Source organism: Erigeron canadensis, chromosome 8 (genome assembly GCF_010389155.1).
Source record: "Erigeron canadensis isolate Cc75 chromosome 8, C_canadensis_v1, whole genome shotgun sequence".
NCBI classification, from domain to species: Eukaryota; Viridiplantae; Streptophyta; class Magnoliopsida; order Asterales; family Asteraceae; genus Erigeron; species Erigeron canadensis.
In genome coordinates, this window is record NC_057768.1 from 38380527 (window position 1) to 38403250 (window position 22724).

Consider the following 22724-nt stretch of genomic DNA (forward strand, 5'->3'; position numbering starts at 1 on the left):
TTATCCCCTAATATGTACATATAGGTAATGTTCAATTACATTCTATCGAATTCTTATATATTTAGGAACCAAACGGTTCATAAGTTTGTATAATCACAGTTAAAGAATAAATGATCATGAAAACGAGCTTCAAACTTGTAAATCGAACATACATTTTGGGTCACTCTGGGTTAGAGTGAGGGCATATTAGAAACATGCACACTTTTTTGGTAATATATGTGTTCTAGTTGTTTTTTGTTTGACGAGTCTAAAGGCAAAACAGGTGAGTCTTTATGACGTTAAATAAAACATGACAGATGCATGAGAAAAAAAAATAATAAACCAAAAATAAACTTAATTTTAAATGAGTATAAGTTTTTATCACAAAGTTATGATAATAATCTCTTTATATGGATCAAATTCTTATGTAAAGAAAGACCAACACCATAATAAACACATTTAATAATTAGCTTACCATTAGCATCATGCAAAGTAAATTATTTATTATCCATTTTAGCATTGTTTTATTGTGTTTATGCTTTTTCTTCAAAGTGAAAGCAAAAAGAGAAGAAGAAACATAAAAAACAGTTGACAAAGATAAATAAGATAAATAAGAATGTTGAGGTTGCCATGTTGCATTTTATTATTATTACTAATCACATTATTATTATTCATATCTCCACATTGTGTGTCGGTGCTTGGTTGGCTCCATATTCATTGTACTCCTAAGCTCATCCACAACCAAACCTTGCATTTCAACATTCCAGCCCATTATTTTATTTTATTTTTTCCTTTCTTTTCAATCATCATTGTTTTAATAATCATATTAGTTTTCTTTTAATTAACAAGCATGTCAAATTTCTACATCCCCAGCCTTTGACACGTAAAAATTATTATAAGTATTTTACGAAGCAAATATGGTTTGTAATAGCTAATCTATAGTGTCATGGAGCTTATCTGGTGTTGAATAACGAATGACTGTTAAAAAAAACTTTATTATAGTATTTAATAAAATAAATTGTGAGATTGAAAAAAAAATTAATGAATTACATTTTCAAAATAATTTATTAAGATGACTATTAGACTACATTTTTTCATGTATATATAATTTTAATTATTTTTTTCTACCATATTAATTATGCAAATCAAAATGTTATGTATTCATTGATATTGATATTGATATTTTAAACTATAAATAAAGTTTGAATGTAGTTAATGTACATAAATTTTTTTATATTTATGGTATGTAATCATGAACATAATTATAAGACTTTGTACTTGTATGTAATTTATTTGTAAACGTTTCAAATGTTTGGTTTTCTGGTTTAAAAAATACTAATAAACTAAATAAATCAACTTAAATTTTTGTCTTATCAATTAAGTGACTAACATGTGGATTATGATATATTTCTCTCTTTTTTACTATCATTATATATAAGTTAAACATTTCACGTATAATAATCATCATATTTTAAAGTTAAATTTTAAACATATCAATCATTTTCATTTTAGAATGCAATATATGAATGTGTTTTATGATACTTGTTACTAGGCTTCACTAGTCACTAGCATCATAAAGAAAGTTAGGTTTCGCATCCAATTCCTCATTAAATTAAATTAAATTCTCAACATGTCACACCCTCATAAAAATCCATACTGTTATTGTCATGATCCACACTTCCTAATAAAAATTTCATGCCACTGTAAATAAAATCATACATTTTAAAGTTTTTAAAACCTCTTCTTAGAGTCCTCCAGTTTCTTCACTGTCACGTCAACAAGACTTCCCTCAGAACTTCCCTATAACTCTCCCTGCCTATAAGACAAATTTTTACCCCACATGCTACCTCATATTAGTCATCTCCAACCCCACATAATACCCCACATTTGTGCGTTCTTCAGAGTCTTGTTGAGGACTAAATGGTGGGACGCAGCATGTTGGACGCTCTATACCTACAGCGTCGGTCCTCTTAGTTGGTTGGGACGCTCCTTTGGACGCTCTATAAGCACACGCCTAAATGTCTATATACGATACCTTTATATCCATCAATTATACTCTCCTTAATATTTGTTAATTTTATATTAATTACATATTTTATTATTAAAAAAAATAGCTCACAATTCCCTTAACATTTATTACATTATTATTACATCAATTAACAACATTATTTTCTGTCACCGTTGTTGCTACAAACATCATGTATCCGACTCGTTATTACATGGTTACCCTTAAGCCTTTATGAATATATTGCCCTGACAATAAAAACAAATCATTGCAAAATTTACACCCCCCATATCCCAACCAGCCTTTTTTAGTAATCAGACCATTACCGGGTCGCTGCAAAAAGTGGAAAAAATGCGGACCCCTATGTCTATAATAATAAATATGGCAGAATAAAAGCAGACCCCCTCTCTAGGTCGCTGCAAAAAGTCTGGTCGGGTTACCAAAAAGGTGGTCGGGTTACCAGGCGCCAAAATTTATTTCTTACTAATAATAATTCAAGTATTAAACTACAAAAAGAAAATAATATCATAGTCATTAACATTATTATGTCTCACTCAATAGACAAAAGCACAAACTTTCCAAGCATTATTAAAAAGGTATCATTATCACCATTATTCTTAAATCTTAATTCAAAAAATTAAAAAAAGTATAAACTCACTTTATCTTTTATCAAAACCCAGCATAAATAAGACCACTTAAAAAAAACATTACTATTCTGTAAAGACAAAAAAAAAGTAGTACATTGTTATAATCTGATAATGACACGTAATTAGGAGTTTAGTATATGGTGACTTTCTCCGCCTTCAATGCATATATCCTCATCTCATCTCCAACAATGAAAGCAATGTTTACAAATTGATTGCTTCAATCTTTTCTTGTTCTTTCTTTCTATACACTTTTTATATTATACATACATACATCGACATCTATATCTATATATATTTATTATTATACATATTAAAGTAGTATTATTATATAAATGTAAAAAATTATTTGTGAATGTGAATGAATGTATGACAAATACAGGTGACCCCATGTGAGCTTGCAGCTGCTTTTACTCATTGACCCTCTTTTGCCACTCTCTCCATTCTTTGCTCATAAAAACTTCAACTTTTTTCCTACTATTTATTAGTATAGTATATATTACTATATTATATTCTCTACATATCTTTCCCCATATCCATCATCAACACCGCCACCGTCACACCGCCGCTTTGAAGTTTTCCGGCGAGAAATATGGACTTAAACCACCCCCATCATGGTGGTGTTTTATTGTTCTTATTTACTGCTTTAATTTTGCTTTTCTTTTTACCTCCATTTGCTCATGCCTCATCTTCATCTATCTTGTCGGTGAGTTTTTAGTTTTTTTTACAAGTTTTTTAATTTTATTTTATAGTCCTTGTAATTTTATTAAAAGAACACTTTTTTATTAATTTAATGTGATTGTATGGTATATTTGGTAGATTGGATTTGTTTACTTTTATACAAAAGTTCCAGCCTTTCATTCTTTGCGGGGTTTTTTTTTTTTTTTTTTGTTATATTGTCATAAGGAAATTTTTAACTTTGATTTTTTGGTAATTAATGTGCTTATAGATTGTTATAAAAGTTTGTATCTTTTTGATTTTTATCTTGTTAATGGGTGTTGTTTGTTTTCCAGAAATAACTAAATTTCAACATCTATACTATAGTTGTATAAATCCATAATCATTAAATTAGTAGTATAAGTCAACTCTATTTCAAATGTGTATTTTAAGATTAACTGGAAATTTTAAAAGTTAAATTTTTTATTTTCTTGAAAGACCAAAAATAGCCACAAATCTAGGAAGAATTCAAGTTTTTGAAAATGCTTATACTGGTTTAAGGAAAGTTCTTAACTTTATGATTTTAGTGGACTCGTTAACTATCAGGGCCAAATGTTGTGTAAGAATCTTTCAATTTTTTAACTAAGTTTTAAGATGAAACTACGATTTTTTTGCAGGATATAAATGCTTCAAAACTTCGGCACTCACGTCTGTTCAAGCATGCGTTACAGCGCCAATCCGTAAGCTAGACTTTACAAATAGAACTAATTTTCTTTCGGTGTTAATGTTTTACTTGTATTAATTACTTGTTATTTTTGCTTGTTTAGTCAATTGAACAACTGTCTGATCTTTGGACGCCGTTATCCAACCAAGGATGGAAACCATTTGCGGAATCTACTTCTGCCTTTTGTAAGTCATGAATTTGGGAAAAATTTAGACCTGTATAATATTTCACGTATCTAACGGATTGATTTATAATTGTAAGCATCATTGCCAGAGTCTACGGGATTCATCCAAGTTTTCCTTGATGGAGGTTTAAACCAGCAAAGAATGGGGGTATGTTTTCTACATATTCAATCAAAAAGCTTCATAAGAGAAGAGTTTGGGGGAATTGTCAAGATATGTTTGGGTGGAAATAGGCTGGGTTAACCCACCGACATCATCGAGAATTTTATGCATGAATAAAGACGATTACTAAAATTATATTATCATAATATAATAAGCTAATATTATTGAATAAAACGATTTATGAGGTTTATTTGTCCGCATTTGAATACATTTTGAACCGTTTGACCAGTTTCTTTTGAGCTAGTTTTTTCATCCATTTGACCTCGAACTTTAGAGACATAGTATAACTATCAACCGCTATTTAGTTTTTAGGTAAATGGAAATTGTTAGATGAGATCATGAGATAACAAGGATGTTTAAGGTACTTGTAGGCTGTAGCCGCTGAAGTTATAACTTAAGGAACATATGACTTAGATTATTGGACGTTTATTTGACATCTTTACATGATAATATGGAAAGGTTTGTGAATCCACATAAACCCGTCAATGGATATTAATTCAAGATTTAATGTAAAATATTATAGGAAAACAGATGTTAGATTTTACATGAGATGCAAAGTGGTCATAAACTTCCCCATTGTGTTAAATTTTACTTACTTTTTTTATATTACATATTAGATCTGTGACGCGGTTGCAATCGCTAAAATCCTCAACGCAACACTCGTGATACCATATCTTGAGGTGAATCCAGTTTGGCAAGACACAAGGTCCTTTCACCATATCGATTCTTATATGCTTTGAATTCATATATATGCGTGTTCTATTCAAATGGATATTCATATGGCGTCTTTTACTTGTGCAGTTTGTTCGCAGATATTTTTGACGTTGACCATTTTGTGAATATATTGAAGGATGATATATTGATAGTTAGGGAGTTACCTGATGAATATGAATGGAGTACACGCGAGTATTATGCTTCAGCTATTAGATCTACCCGAGTTAAAAATGCACCTCTTCATGCCTCAGCAAATTGGTATCACGAAAACGTTTCTCCGGTTCTCGAAAGGTTGGTATATGCCACTTTCAGTTTTAGAATAGGAAACTAAATAAATATGTTACTAACCAGTTATCCTTGGTAGATGTCAAGGATAGCTAAGGTGATTAATATTTTCATGTATATGTTTACTATTAATGTCATCGATTTGCTTTACAAAAAGATAAAATGTAAGAAGATTTCATCAGCATCTGAACTATATTGCTACTCCATATAGGGAAGTTTTTAGAACTAACGGTCTAACGTAGTTTTTTACGAAAAAAAGTTAATTTCATAGAAAAGAAACATACTTTGACAGTAAAGTTTGAGAGCCTATATTATATTTTTATGATCAAGTAAGTTATCCTTTTACATGTATTACCCTCAACAAGTTGACGGATTTTGATCATGAGGTTTTAATTTTGCCCTTAAACATGATTTGGGAAGTATATACCCTGAAATAGAGTTGACTATAAGCATCCCTTTTACATGCAATTTGATCTATACAAAAGCAATCGTTTAAAAGAGTAAGAGATAGTTTTCACAAATATATGTACAGAAAATTGAAGTTCATGTACACGGCACACTATTTTATCATCTAAACAGTTGATTGATTGGTCTCAACTGTGGTTTTCAGTTACGGGATAGCTGCGATTTCACCATTTTCACACCGACTAGCTTTTGACAACATGCCCATTGAGATCCAACGCTTACGTTGCAAAGTCAACTTTGAAGCGTTGGTTTTTGTTCCGCATGTTAGAAGTCTTGGAGAGGCACTTGTTAGTCGTCTCCGTTACCCGATCGTTGAAAACATCAATGCCGTCGGGACCAAGTACCTTCGACAAGTTATTGATACGAAAGACGGCCATGGAGCTGGCAAATTTGTTTCCCTACATTTAAGGTTTGACAAGGTACACACCACTCCTTGGTCTAATTTTCACTCACTCGTTTAATATATGGTAGATTGGTGAATGTATATATCGGGCTACATACTTTCGAAATCAGCATTAATGGACCTATGTTATTTCAAAATTCCAAGCTTTCTTTCTTTAATCAGATGCGGGAAATTAATGGTAATCATGCCACATTTTATTCAACCAGAACACATTTAAGTTAATTAACTGGTACCATAGGGCCTTAAAGTGATTTTGAAAGTACCTCCGTTAAAATAGAAATCGACTGAAATTATGTTTTAAGATATGGGACCTCCCTTTGATAAATACGCATGTCCTGATATCGTGGTATAGGGCCTTAAAGTGATTTTGAAAGTACCTCCGTTAAAATAGAAATCGACTGAAGTTATGTTTTAAGATATGGGACCTCCCTTTGATAAATACGCATGTCCTGATATCGTGGTATATTATAATTGCACTTCCAGGATATGGCGGCTCACTCAGCATGTGATTTTGGTGGAGGAAAAGCAGAGAAATTGGCTTTGGCTAAATACCGCCAGACCATTTGGCAAGGAAGAGTCATGAACTCACGGTTTACGGATGAGGAGTTAAGGAACCAGGGGCGTTGCCCATTGACACCAGAAGAAATTGGTTTGTTGCTGGCAGCTTTGGGGTTCGACAATACCACTCGTTTGTACCTGGCTTCACATAAGGTCTGCATAGTTTATTTTTATTACTATTGAAGTGTAATTTAGACATCTAATTAGCATATGTATAGGTGTACGGTGGAGAAGCTAGGATTTCAGCTTTGCGGCAACTATTTCCATATATGGAAGACAAAAAGAGCCTTGCCTCCTCAGAGGAAAGGGCCCATATAAAAGGGAAAGCTTCTTTGTCTGCTGCGGTTGATTATTATGTCAGCATGCATAGTGACATCTTCATTTCTGCTTCACCCGGAAATATGCACAATGCAATGGTAAGCATCTTAGGGAGTTTTTGGATTTGAATTCTGAAACTGATTCCTTTCACTTTTATTTTTACTCATTTTAGACTTTGATTCCATACATAATAAAAATTTGGACAACACTAATTTGTTTTTGTCTCAATAGCTGGGGCATAGAACATACCTAAACCTGAAGACAATAAGGCCAAACATGGCATTGTTGGGTCAGATTTTCATGAATAAGAGCATGAGTTGGTCAGATTTCCAGGAAGCGGTAGTGGAAGGGCAACGGAATAGGCTAGGGGAAATCAAAGAAAGAAAACCAAAACAGTCGATATATACATACCCAGTTCCTGATTGCGTGTGCCAACAACGTTAAGGTAACAACACTGTTGATCCACGCATGATTGTGTGTAGTTTTACAGCCCACACATACTCCTAGTGCCGTGTCATTACTTGAAATAAGGCGTGTTTATTGGTCGAGTTTTGCCTATACTGTATTTTTCCCACATGGGTGTCTGTCGATAGGTGTTAGTGGGCTATTGTAGCAATGTGTTACAGGGACACCCCGATACATAAGGGTATAATGTAATATACACACCATTGAGATTTGAAGCTCATGTTATGTATGTATAATATATATATAGTTAGTCCTATACTATAATGTATATTGTTGAGAATTTTTGCTAATGTTATGTATGTAATTATGCCTGGTTCTTTGTATTGGTTCTATTGGGTATTACATGAAACCCTAAATATAATCTTGGATTTTAAATCCGTAGTGTGGTGATGGAAGACGATTCATAAAATTAGTTTAAGAAACTTCATTTATTCGGCGACCTACCGGCCTCGATCTTCAAGTGAACAAAATCCAGATTCTTGCAAAATTTTTTGTACTTTAAGTTGGCATTGTTGAAGCAACATCTATTATTTAAGTATTTCAAGATATTAGTAGAGTAAGATCTAAGCAAGAACCAGCTCCTTTTTCTAGTGTTTATCAAACAATTTTTTCATAACTTTAGAATATCAATGCAACACAAAGAAAACTATTTTTTCAGAAGAAAAGGAAAACAAATACAATCGCACCAAAAGAGCCATACTCGGTCTCTCGATCATATTCATAAGTCAGCATTTAGCATAGCCCACCATCGTTACCCTTGCGGCGAGATTTGGCTGACATTTTAAAATATATTTTTGTTACTTGAAAGTTGTATCTGAACTTGAATCTAAAATTTTATTTTAGAAACCGTCTACTAACTTGTCAATATGTACTCGATAACTAATTAACTAGGTTATTCAATAATCAGGCTTAAATTTAAGCTGCTGAGCCATCAGGCTTATATATTTGTTAGATCAACGTAAGTCCATCAGCCTTGAAAATATGGGCCTGTGTCCGAGACCAGGCTTAAGTAACTTTTTTATTTTTACCCCTCAATTGCACAACACACATGACCCACTCATTTTTCTGACTATTTTCATATACACATACATTGTGCTTGTTTTACAAAAAAAAAAAAGACATACTTTTAGTCTTCACTCTTCAGAATTAGATTAAACAATGTATCATTAGTCTTCACTCTTCAGTATTAAATTAAATCAAACAATCCGGTGAGAACATTTTTAAAATAAGAACGGTGAGAAAGAACACTTAAAAACATCATTTTGATGCATTAAAAGTCCATAAAGCTAATATAGTGCTTAACTAATTATCATTATTTAAGTGTTTAACAATACATTGATCCGTCAAAATTAAAAAATCACGTTTTTTGTGTGCATCCATCTTGGATGCATATTCATCAATATGATGCATCCAACAAAAAACGAGATTTTTTCGATTTTGACGGATCAATATGTTGTTAAACACTTAAATAATGATAATTAGTTATGCACTATGTCAAATTTATGGACAATCAAATAAGAACAGTTTTAAAATAAGAACAGTGAGAACACCTTAAAATCATCATTTTGATGCATTAAAAGTCTATAAAACTGACATAGTGCATAACTAATTATCATTATTTAAGTGTTTAACAATACATTGATTCATCAAAATCGAAAAAATCACGTTTTTTGTTGGATGCATCATTTTGATGAATATACATCCAAGATGGATGCACAAAACAAAAAACATGATTATTTCGATTTTGACGGTTGAATGTGTTGTTAAACATTTAAATAATGATAATTAGTTATGCAATATGTTAGTTTTATGGACTTTTAATGCATCAAAATGATGTTTTCAAGGTGTTCTCACCGTTCTTATTTTAAGAGTGTTCTCACCGGAATGTTACCATATATATATATATATAGACAATCAAATAAGAACAGTTTTAAAATAAGAACGGTGAGAACACTTAAAAAACATCATTTTGATGCATTAAAAGTCCATAAAATTAACATAGTGCATAACTAATTATCATTATTTAAATGTATAACAACACATTGGCCTGTCAAAATAAAAAAAATCATGTTTTTTGTTTGGATGCATATTCTTCAAAATGATGCATCCACTAAAAAACGTGATTTTTTTTATTTTGACGGATCAATGTGTTGTTAAACACTTAAATAATGATAATTAGTTATGCACTATGTTAGTTTTATGGACTTTTAATGCATCAAAATGATGTTTTTTAAGTGTTCTCACCGTTCTTATTTTAAGACTATTCTCACCGGAGTGTTACCATATATATATATTAACTCAGTGAGTGCCTTTCTAAGAAAGAAGGGTTTGGAAGAAGAAAATGAAATACGAACAACCACGCTGGTTGTAATAGATCGACTTTCATGCTAGTCAATTCGAGTAAGAATCCTCTTGCTAAAGTACTCAATTGGAAGTTCAGGGAGGCTCATCCATCTTGAACTCATATCATAGGGTTGTGTTCAGTACGATCTTTAGCCTTTCTTCGTAAGATCCTGAGAACTGAAATGGCTAAAGACGGTGCTCAAGTTAGTAGGCGCCAAAGAAGAATGAAAAAAAGCCCAAAAAAACCAAAAAAGAACATAACCTCCGAAACGATAAACCATATATATATATATATATATATAAACTCTTAGGCCTCTGTCAACCTTGAACTTATCTTTACCTCATCCACACTGTCAAATCAGTTTTTCTCTCTCTTAAATTAACTCTTTCTCACTCAATACTAACCTTACCTCTTTCTCATCTCTTCCTTAATTTAAAATGAAACATCTTCTCTCTTATACAATGGAAAAACTACAAGTTATCCCCACATCTTTTCTCTCTCGCTCTCTCTCTCTCTTCATTCATCCACCCATGGACCTCATCTTCGTCGATGAGGTGGTGCTAGAGGGGGGTGGACGAGTGGATGACATATAGGCCTTATTGGCATAGATATATTGATTGAGTAATTAAGTTGACAAGTCGGTACTAGCACCGGCCAGTTCAATCAACAAATTAGGGACGACCTTGAACCTTTTTTAACTTCGCGCCCCGGTATGGTATATTGATATATATGAGGGGTTCCGACCCATTTATTTCATTTTTTTCCCTTTAGAGATTTTCCACACTACATGACATTAGAGGTAGTGTAGCTGCAATTTTAGATATTGCCAAATTAACCTTTTTATACCAAACAAGAATACTGATCGACAATAGCTAGATCGATGGTTAAACTTTATGCAAATACAATGCCACATATATAAGATGAGCATGCATGTCATATAGTATCTGCTCGATCTAGTGTTCCACAAGTAAATAGAAACAACTCGGGATGTTGCCCACATTCTAATATAGCTAGTACCTGCATCATTTTTCGAATGCAGGTCATGATCGTACCAAAAATACAGATCGATTTTTCTCTTAATTGAAACAATTGCATGACAATTAAGTCTAGGGAGTTACCCTGTATCCAAGGTCCAACCAAATGATAAAACCTTTATGATAACCTGTTACTAAAAATGAACCGGCCTATACGGTACTAATTAGACAATGATTCTTCAGCATTACGAACTTTAATAGAATACAATCCCTAATTGACATTTTTAAAACCAATAAAAAGATGCGAATAAAACATAAACTCGTACAATAACATTATAACAACATAATAAAGAGAATTCTAACTGGTACACGGTCCACAATCTGGTTAAACTGAGCACACAAATTTTCTGAATCCAACTACAAGCAACATATCTTCATTTAAATCTTCCGGCCTTGATCATCTCACGTACGCAATATTCTATTATTCATTCATACCTATGAATATAAACATGCATTATCAAACACATAAATAATTTATATAAACATTAATTATACCTATGCGTCATAGTTAATCAGTGATTACCCAGTGATCATAAACATTAATTATGTACGTATGTGAAGAACCAAGCCAGTTCTAAGTGGTAATTGATTAATTAATAGTGATTACCCAGTTCATAACTATGATTAAAAACACGTTAATCAACAAAGTTCTGTTAAAAGTACACATGATATATTTCAAGTATACTAGAAAAGAAAGAAACTGTTCATTGTTATTTTTTTTGGGTTTTGAGCCCCAATACCTCGACATTATATAAAAGAGGTTAGATGTAGACAGACATTACCCTTACCATTTACCAAGGTAAAAAGGTTGCTTACAGGTTTTACCTAAATGGTAGATTAAGACTTCCTGCCTTTTTAATGAGATGAAGATTGAACCTTTAACCTCTTTTCAAAGTTCAGGATATTTACCCTTAATTCAAACCATGCTACTTTATTTGAAGTATACTAGAAGATGAGGTTTAATTATCTCAACTACTTTATAATTCATTTGGCATGTCTTCCTTTTTTTAAAATTTTAAAGACGTGTTTAGTTGTAAAAAATATTTACTAAATTTTTATTTTTTATATTTAAAAAAAAATGAAAGGGTTTTCAATATAAAAAAACAAACGAAAATTTTGAAATCGCATCTAAAACTTTTCAAAATTAAAAACATGTTTTTTTCTCAAGATTAAAAAACTAGAATATTTTTTGAAAATGTAAAATTGAAAAAATAAAAATGTTAGTTTTCTCAAATTCATGTCATAAAATTGAAAAATGATGTTTTTTATTTTTTTAGAAAACTTTCATTTAATCATGTTTTATGTCTTCCATCTCTTGCAAATTAGTGACAGGGATAGACCTTTCAAAAGATATAAGTGGGTAAAACTAAGTCACAAAATAGTCACTTGGTGCCGTTAAACAATAAATCGATAGATTGAATTTAAAATGGTTATAACTGTCAAACGGTAACTAGGTTTTTAACAAATGAGCTGTCCACGGATAAAGTAGAAAGTCTACCTTGTAATGCTCATAGTATTGAAGTCTATATCAGAATTAAATTCGACTCATAAGTTGTTATATGACTGTTGCTAGGGTCGGTTAACCATTTTTAACTTGTCCAAGAGTCGATCGGGACCTGTTGTATATTTATGTATAGTATGCATGCATAAGAGTACACATGTTTATGGTATTAAACAACGTTTTTATATATATATAAAAAATTGGACGTTTTAAGTTTTTTTACAACTAAAGATACATCATAAAGAAAATAAAATACGAGTATGAAATAATGCTTAATGGGTTGTCGTCTTCCACTAGTTCAGGTCTAATACTGTGTGTGATGGTGTATGAAAGGTGTTGAGAACGTAGGCCGTCATAAATGTGGAAGTGTTGGGAATATAAAAAATAATAGCCATTTAATGATTTGGCCTTGTTGTTAGAGACTAAACATAAAGGTACGGTGGTACATATATATACAGCCGAAAGGGATTCGTTTTCTTCTTTTGTTTAATTGAACTACATACTTTAGGAATTTAAAGGCTAAAAGGACGTACTAACCCCAATCTCACGGGTGCATATGAGTTTTCATATCCTTGCAAAGGACAAGAGCATCATTGCACGTGTTGCAGGTGATGGGATGGAATGATTGATCACCTTCTTCTGCCACTCTCTCAGTCAATGTGTAAATTTGTTTTCTAGCAGTGCATCTTTTCGCCATCTTCATCCCACAATTCACATAAAAAGTTAACAACAACTTGAGTTTGATCAGAAAGAAGTCCGACGAAAATAAAAGAGAAAGGTCAATAACATAAAATAAGGATTTATTTCTATTTTTATATTTAATTATTTGGAAAAAAGAATCGGATTATCATTTTCTGGTCCAACCATATATGATACAAGAGTAAGTACCCATTCGTTGCGGCGTTGAGATGATGAGGGTGATAACTAGGTCAGAGAGTGTAATAGTCAAATGCCTACGGCCTCCGCCCTTCGCCATCGGATTTAAAAATTCGTCGAAAGTATATCAAATGACATTTCTAATGAAAGAGCATGAAATTTTAAGAACACCCATACAATTTTTATAAATTATCGACGTATGATTTTTGAGATAAAAGATTTTGAATAAATTGGAGGAATAAATGATTTATGGAGGAGAGAGAAAAAAGATGATTGGTTGAGATTTGAGAAGAGAGAAAGGGTATTATGGTTATTTTAGATAAATATAGAATAGATGAGAGAGGTATTTTGGAGATGTACTTAAAATCAATATTGAAAATTTCAATTCAATGTTGAAAATCTGAAAGGAATCTGCTTTATAATATAATATAGATATCTGTGCGACTATGCCACCACCACCACCATATTAATATGGAAAATGACAATGACAGCCCTAATGGCTGTCACTAACAATTTATAACATGCTTAAAAACTTATACATTATATATTAAAAACTGCCCTCTGATTTTCCTAATAGCAATGTACGAATTTTTATGCACCCAATTAATTTTTACTGACAACCTTAAGGGCTGTCATTAATGACAAAACCCTATTAATATTAACAAGTTCTTTCACGACAAATTCGGAGTCGGTGTTTCTAGTCTCTACTAATTAACATTAACATATAGAAACAATTACAAATGTTTTTTAATTTAAAATAGGCATTTTACCTTTATAACCACCTTACATGAACTTAACATTTTTAACTTTAAGATCAATAAATTTACTATCATCTATTTATAAGAAAACACATATATATTTACCTAATCACATTTTAATCACTAAATATTCTTATAACAATTTTCATATACCCGTGAGTTAGACAATCCACAACTGACATCCCGATGTACCAATCTATCAAAGTTTATGAAGTTTTGTTTTGAATTCGACTTAGCTAGACTGACCCTTAAATTTTAATTTTATCGGAATTTTAAGAATAAACATATTTTAATGTAGATACTTCTTTAATTATGTAACCCGGCCAAACATTTTCTTTTGGAATGTCGTTGAATTTGGATGATGATACTTTCAATTATATTTTTGTTTATTTATGTCCATTCCTTTGAATTCATTCATAAACATAATCGAACAAATTGTTATGAACAACTCAAATTTCTTAATGAACTAACATGAATACGGTTTTATGTTCATATATCTTGTTTGTGAATAGTTTGTTAGGTTAAATAAACAAACATGAACAAAACTTCATTTTGTGTTTCTTCAGTTTGTTTACATGCCTAGCTAGATTATTTTGTTATAATGGAAAATTAGGAAGTCAACTTAATTATAGGTTGAGTTTTGAAGAATGAAGAGTAAGTTTAAGGAACGGAGATATGAAAAAAGTAAGTTGTTATGTTATTAACAAAACTTAAGAGAGTAGGGTAGTATTTACTTCTTGTCTAAGTCGGATATTTTCCTCCGTCAGTTTCATTTCCTGCATTATTGCACCAACAATGTTAGACATGCACACAATTAAATTCGAGATCCAGTCTTATAAATAATTAAGATGCTACAAAGCTTGGTATACGTAGTCAATATAGTTTTAGTTCGGACCTTTTCTTGCAGTTGGATAATCTCGTCCATAATTACCTCGTCCTGATGATGAAACATTAAGCAACTAATCAATTTAAATATACTAGAATGTAAACCAAGTGTTGTAAAATTAATTAGAACTAACATATATACTTCTAATGTTCCTTTTGAGCATTTGTTAACTTGTCAAACATATAGAACATATTTTTATTTTTATTTTTATAATATCATTCTATAAATTACACACGCGTGTCTAAACTGAAATTCATCACGACCTCTAGATCGAGGTGGTACCACATAAGGGGCAAAGGGACCGATGCCTCCTTCGAAATTTAAATTTGTCATGTGTTTATGTGTTTTTAAATTTTTTATGGATTTTTAAAATCTTTTTATAAATTTTCTAACATTTTGTATCATTTTAGATTTATTTTTCATGTAGTTTTTAATTTTGTCCTTTCTATTTTTTTTTTGATAGTGTCTCAGCACAACTCTCGAAAAACTTCTATTAATTCATCTTCACAATTGTGATAAATGTGCGTCAAATCTAATTAAATGAATTCCCAAAGTCAAACACCTCCAAATCTTCAACCAACCCCATTGACATATACTATATATAAAACATGTATTATCTTTAGTAAAATTATTAGTTTAACAAAACATACATTTCCACATATATCTCTATATTCTCCTTTTTCTCTCTGAAGATGTCATCTTGTAATAGTTGTTGATGTCTTGCGAAATGGCATGGCCAGGGATAGATCACCAGGCGTTATATAGTTTTAGTCTTTTAGATAAAGTAGCTAGGTCTGTATACGATTGAAATTCTAATTTCTATTTAAAAATGATTAATTCTACATATCATAGATCGAATAGGTAGCTAGATAGCTCAATGATTATAGTAAAGAAACTAAAAAATATGAGAAGTGGTATTTTTATAACAATTTTTTCACAATATAGTTGTATATTGTATAATTAATTTTGTATTTTTGTTGTAAATGGCTTAAATTTATGATATGAATATCATTCGTTAAGAAATATAGATAAAAACACAGTATGATTGAAAAGTAACTTGACGTGGAATGTTTTGATTAGACGTGGAATATGCGCGCATGTGATGTGCACAAAATAATGCGATTTGATTTTTTCAAAAAATTGTAACCGATTAACAACTAACCAGTTAAGTTTATTGATTGCTCCAATCCAATTTTAAAGTTTTCATGGAAATAGGGCTAGTTTAACCAGTTGGATTAAGTGGTTAGATAAAAGTCCAACATTTTACTAACATTAAGGTCCTTTTTCTTTTATTTCGGATATTGTAAGCGCACGATCGCTACGTACACTTTATAGTTTATATAGGGGTATGATCGATTGTCTACATCTTAATTTATCCTATATATAATATAATGTGATATTGGAATTCAAAACTAGTATTGAATTGAAAATTAACGTTGTTTAATTATGATAAACAACTTTTTAACATGTATTGAAAATTAAAGTGGTGGATCTATTCACCTATTGGAAATTTTTGTTAAAAGAATTGAAGTAAAAAATTAAGAAATGAAAATGGACCTTTTTCAAAAGGACACGGCTCATGCCATCTTCAAGAGACTTCTCCAACTCATGCAGCACTTCGATACTCAAATGATGGAGCTCTTCCCCGCTTAACTCTCTGGTTTACATATGACGTACGGACGACCCATCATAATCCACACAAACAATATTTAATATAGATCGATGAAATAGTACGTACGTACGTAGAATTTTTTTTTTTTCAAAAGAATAAGCAAAACGTACGATCATACAAAGATATATCTAATCTGCAGATCATGCGTGAATTAATATATTAATCTTACTTTAACTGAAGAGTTAGGTCGGAAACTTTTTGGCATAGTTTAGCATACTTGGCGTCTTCGATCACCAGCTGCTGTTGTATATATAGAAATTAAAATAAAATTAAAATCCATTTAGTTTAATTTATATATAATGCATGGGTGTCAATTTTTTATATGTGCATATAATATATATATATATATATATATATAGGATAATTGGGATGATCACATGCAAGCATTTCATTGTTTCGTACGTAATTTAAGGAAATCTAATTTATACAACAACTGATGAACAAATTAGAACTAATTAATTAAAATGAAGAAAACTGAAATAGCAAGTGATTCCACCTAGCTAACACAAAATTAATCAAAGCTAGCGTGATGCATAGAATTGAATGAAATAATACAAAAAAAATATATATAAATTAAAGCTCGATCACCACCTGTGATGGACGTTCTTCTTCAAGCAGCTTGTCATGGTTTTTAGTATGTAGTCTGTATCTTTCAATTATTTCTTTCATGCTGATATGATCGATCAATAAAAGCGTACTCGATATCAGAATCCAAATTAAATAGACAAATAATATATACTTTAGTTAATCAGAAAAACATATATATTACGACTTCAAAATAATAAATATTATTCAAATCAGAGATGATTAGTGTACTACATCGAAGGTATCCCACAAGTTAATTATTGCCTGATCGATCGATACATTCAAGTACGTGTACGTCGAAAGTAACCTTAATGTATCTTGTACGTACATTATTCGGTCGACATTGGACGTACACATCATGAACAAAATTCATACATAGCTAGGCATCCGGCCCGGCTATATATATCTCTAGTACGTAGTCTTCATCATACAATGAATGTATTTAGGATGGATTATATATGCGCCAAGCTAATTAAGCAAACTCTTCGGATTCACAAACCCTAAACCTTCTTAATTTGTCAAGTTATAAATAGGATTTCAAGTTTTCTAAAACACCGTTTAATAACATAAACATAAGTATTTTTATGAATACATACGTATATACTACTATACGCCGTGAATTACACATACATAGCAACAGTTATTCAACAACGTTTTATAAACCATACTTAAACTTCGATTCAGATCGACTTCAATTAAGAGCATATAACTATTAGAAACCGTACTTAAAAACTTTGATTTATACTTCAAGACCATAACGTACTATTAGAAAGTAGGCTCCCTGGCTCACCTTTCCCTAGACAGATTTACTCGCCCATCAAAAAACGAAATTAAAGTTTAATGATATCACCGTTTTAAAATAACTGTGCGTTATAACCTGAAATCTGATTTAAAAAAAAAAAACAAGTAGAACTTTGAGACATGAGTTGTGATGGTGGGTCAAAAAGCTAAAATATGGAATTTTTTATATATAATTATGATGTAATTAAGATAAGATATTATTCGCATTGTACTTTTAATTAATTTCTTATTATGCATCCAGCCATAATTTAGTCTTATTTTGACAATCTCATGACCCTAGCTAGCTTTGGTGTGAAATGTAAACCCTAAGTGTAAGTTAACATTACCACCCTTAATTAGTCTAAAAAGAAATGGTACGTAAAACCCTAATTAATTAACTTGTATATATAAAACTAGATTACCTGGAATTACAATAGTGAAAAACTTTGGCTGTAGAAGAGAAGATGATAAGAGCAACATCAGCATCACAAAGTATAGAGAGCTCTTTGGCTTTCTTCAACAATCCTTTTCTCCTCTTGCAAAAAGTCACCCGTTTTGCCAAAACATTATTAATCCTTTTTATCTTTTTTTTTTCACTAGACATTGTTAAGAGATTAACAAATTAAATCCACGCGCAGAGAAGAAGTGATGATCAATAGAAATTTGATTCCCTAGCTTGTGGAAGGTTTTGGAAGTAAAAAAAATATCCAATAACTTAACAAAGCTACAAATGAAAGGTCTCTTTATAACTCAATGAAAAAAGTTATCAAATAAAATATGGTTTAGATAACGTGTATAAATATTTATAATTTTTATCATAAAATTTAGCAAATGATTTTTGATATAAAAAGTACAATTTTTTTACATGCCAACAACAATTTCTAGGGTTGTGGTTAGAATTTTTCATAAGATATTGCATTAATTCGATTGCCAAATTTGGTAGGCAAACCAAAAATTTGAATTGTAACCCTAGCTAGTAATAACTAACGCACCCATTAATTAATTACCGATATCGCTAGAATTTGATCCGAATCATGAAAAAGATATATGATATTATAGGATTTTGCAAAATAAAGCCTTTTTATATTTATCAATTTTATTTAATATTATTAAATAGTTTTTTATTGTTAATAATTACTCCTTGTTAACTATAAATTTTTTAAATTATTATAAAATTTTATTAATATAAAGTTTATTATTATTTATTATAAAGGTTTATTTCACAAAAATTTTATAAATTTTAACATTATTCAATATAAAAATATTATTTTATAAGAAAAATTAACAATATATATTAATGTTTAAAAATATTATAAATGTTATTTTGATAAGGATATTAATAATATTTATATAAATATTTATAAAATATAATATTTATATCAATATTTATAAAAATATAAAATTGTTACTCCCTCCGTCCCAATTTAAATGTCATGTTGACTAGCTTTGACCGTAAATAACTTTGTTTGTACTATATGTTAGTTGATAAAATTTATATGAACGAAAAGTACATTAAAAATTCAATCCATTCATATATTTTATATCAAGTGTTACATGACACAAACAAAATTATATATTTTCGGTCAAAGTTAGTCAACATGACAATTAAAATGGACGGATGGATTATATAAAAAGCATTTATAATTTTATAAATGTTTATTAAAATTTAATAAATATTAAAAAACTTTATTTTATTTTATTTAAAAAAATTTATGATTTAAAATAATAATAATTTTTTATATACATTTTTTTTTCAAATAATATTAATATTACTAAATTAAAAATTATTATTATTAACTTTTATAATTATTATAATTAATAATATGAATTTCATTCAATTCGGGTTAACTAAACACAAACATATTATAATTTATTCAAATTCCAATTTATCTCATTTCAATTTATTCAGATTCTAATTTCATTAAATTTCAATTACTTTAATTCAAATTCTTTCAAAACAATTCTATGAACTGAATGGACCTTTAGAGTTATATTGTTAGACCTGTGTGACTGTGACCCCTCCCCATTGTCACAAACATTTTAAATCCATTAGAATTTAGTGAATTAATGTTTAGAGTTATATTGTAAATTGTTTTATCGATCAATTCAATCACAGTAGTCTTATTTTATGGTTTTTCATAGTACGATAACAAAAGCTCCAAATGAACGTGGCCAAAAAATTAACCTTCGATAAATATGTAATCCTCGCGTGTCTAGATGAGCTCAATTTATGTTCACTTTATTACATTGTTTCTATTCATTCTATTGGTATATTTTGGCACTGCAAAAACACATACACACATGTTTGCGTATGTAAATGGGTCACATGACTAGCAATCTACGGGTAACGTGACCTACTTTATCCATTTATAGATTAAACCAAGAATGTCTAAGTTCTTACAATGTTTTATTTATCACCAAATTAGAAGAAGAACAAGAAGACTTAGTTGCAGAAATACTTCATCAATTAATGTTGACAACTACTTTCACGTAGGATGTGCACGGGTCAAAACCCAGCCCGATCTGGCAAGACCCGACTCGACCTGCAACTCGCAAGAGCATGAAAACGTGATATGTGACCCGGCCCGTGAAGGTTCGGGTTCGGGCGAGTCACGAGTTTCCTTCACAATTTTTTGGTTTTTGCCTCCGTCCGACCCGTCCAACCCATGACCCGCGAATGCACTGAAAATGTGATCCTTGACCCGGACCATTAATTAGGGGTTTGGGCGGGTTGGTTCGAGCCGATTCCAAGTCGGTTTCAAATCGGACGCGAGTTAACAGGTCTTTTGCTCATTCGTACATTCATGTCAACATCCAATTAAGCCTCAAAGATGTTGTCTTCCTTCTCTCCATATATCAGGCAACATTTCCGTAGACAATTTTTCTTGTTAGTCTAATATTAGTAAGTGGAATTCCTTGTTTTGCATTTTACATAAATTATAATTATAAAACCTGTATTAAAACTAAGCTTAGATCCCATTAATATTTAGAGATAAAGTTAAACATTATATCCAAGTTAGTTTTATCTAATAGCGCAGTGGTCGCTAGGATGTACACCCTTCCAGTTCGAGTCTTAAAACTCGAGATATTCTGGGGAATATTAATTGGTTGAGAATCACCTGGATACTAACCCAGCTGGGGAATTAGTGGGTACTAATACGGCACATGGCATTGGGGGTTGCTATCCAATTACCTTCCTTTTTTTTTAACTTAGTGTAGTTAAAAGTACTTATATTAATAAATCTAATCTTAATAAATCCCATTAAACTTAATTTTATTCTAAACTTGTATTAAAACTAAGCTTAGATCCCATTAATAGGGATGGAGTACTTTTGTTTTGTTTCTTTATTTTAACGGCTAAAGTACCTTTTGTTATTATTACCATTTTTCAGGAAAATGATGACGATCCTAATTGTAAAACTTGTATAAAACTAAGATTAGATCTCATAGTGAAAAAGTTAAACATTGTATCCAAGTTAATTTTATCTAATTTAGTGATTATTGAAACTAAGCTTAGATCTCATTAATAGTTAGTTTAATCCATATTAAACTTGTATAAAAACTAAGTTTAAGATCCCATTATCAGAGATAAAGTATCTTTTGTTATTATTATTAAGAAAATATTAAATGAATCTCTTAGGGCTTTACTTAACGTGTATAAAAAGGTTGTACATTTCCATATTAAATGTTGGTCCCCTAAATTTTATGGTAAGTGTACAACTAATTAATGCACATTAACGAAAGCCCTTAAGGCTTTGTTTAGCAAAACCCTTATTATTATTATAAGGTTTGTCATTAATATTCTATTACATGCATAAAACTAATACTTATATACTCCTTTATAAAAATTATTCCCCCTACAAATAAAAAGTGTTACTCAAATGTTACATAAGAAAGTACCAAATTGCCCTTAAACACTTACTATGGAAATAGTTTTTATAAATTACCAAAATTGTCCTTAATGAATTAATTTACGTTCTAAGCTCTTATTTTAATAATTAACACTTTAAGCTCTTATCTTTCTAAAAATTTCACTATCATCTTTACATCAACATACACCACTTGACAACGCCACCACCAATAATACTGTCACCGACACCACTAGACCGCCGTCTCCGCCATCGCCGTCGCATTGCGAAGATAGCATGCTCGTTATATATTTTAAAAAAAACCCTTTGAATTTTCCTATAACAAAGTCTAAATTCCAATGCATCCAAATAATTAATATTGACAAGAGCTGAATTTAAAAAATCATCATCATTAATATTATTATTATTATATTAAAAGAGAAACTTTAAATAGTAATATGAAATAATCTCTGCCCTCCATTAAATTTCCATTTTTAATCTCCACCATTAGATCAAGTTGCTTACACCATCTTTGACTAAACTTTTAAAGAAAGATGATATTAGTCCTCCAACTTTAGATAATTTTTATAAATTAAAAACAATATTAATTAAACATATTTATCTATCTATCTTTTTATTTATCAAAAAAAAATTGAATAATAATATCCATCTTTTGTATTTTTAACAATTTTATAGATTATTTTTTTTTTCTTAGACCTTTTTAATCATGAGTTCGTGTCACAAAAATAATATATTCACAAATGAGAATATTTATAATTTGTATATTGATATTCTAAAATAATATATTTTTGTGTATGATGATTTGGAAGTTGTTACTAGAATAGTGATCTCGTGTTATATACAATTTTCGTACATATG

The 22724-nt window shown here is 30.4% G+C and overlaps 2 protein-coding genes across 2 annotated transcripts; one reads left to right on the forward strand and one right to left on the reverse strand.

The window, feature by feature from the left end:
- Positions 1-3103: 3103 nt before the first annotated feature.
- LOC122578159 (O-fucosyltransferase 39-like) lies at positions 3104-7817 on the forward strand. Its single transcript, XM_043750059.1, has 10 exons — positions 3104-3334; positions 3963-4025; positions 4113-4194; positions 4271-4341; positions 4971-5059; positions 5155-5358; positions 5963-6236; positions 6704-6931; positions 6997-7194; positions 7328-7817. The coding sequence occupies exons 1-10, from the start codon at positions 3221-3223 to the stop codon at positions 7538-7540; spliced, it is 1536 nt and encodes a 511-aa protein (XP_043605994.1). The 5' UTR covers positions 3104-3220; the 3' UTR covers positions 7541-7817.
- Positions 7818-13080: 5263 nt separating this feature from the next.
- Positions 13081-18601, reverse strand: LOC122610785 (MADS-box transcription factor 22-like; the record flags this gene model as incomplete). The annotated part of the gene is made up of 7 exons (XM_043783742.1): positions 18420-18601; positions 17224-17302; positions 16802-16872; positions 16518-16617; positions 14970-15011; positions 14809-14850; positions 13081-13137 (listed from the first exon to the last, which is right to left on the reverse strand). Coding segments are annotated over exons 1-7 (573 nt in total), but the record flags the coding sequence as incomplete, so codon positions are not given.
- Positions 18602-22724: the final 4123 nt, after the last annotated feature.

Excerpts from the sequence above, each read along its gene's own strand:
- LOC122578159 (XM_043750059.1), top strand. The coding sequence starts at position 3,221 with ATGGACTTAAACCACCCCCATCATGGTGGTGTTTTATTGTTCTTATTT. Across the intron at positions 6,237-6,703 it reads TACATTTAAGGTTTGACAAG|GATATGGCGGCTCACTCAGC; the intron begins GTACACACCACT and ends TTGCACTTCCAG. Across the intron at positions 6,932-6,996 it reads TGTACCTGGCTTCACATAAG|GTGTACGGTGGAGAAGCTAG; the intron begins GTCTGCATAGTT and ends GCATATGTATAG.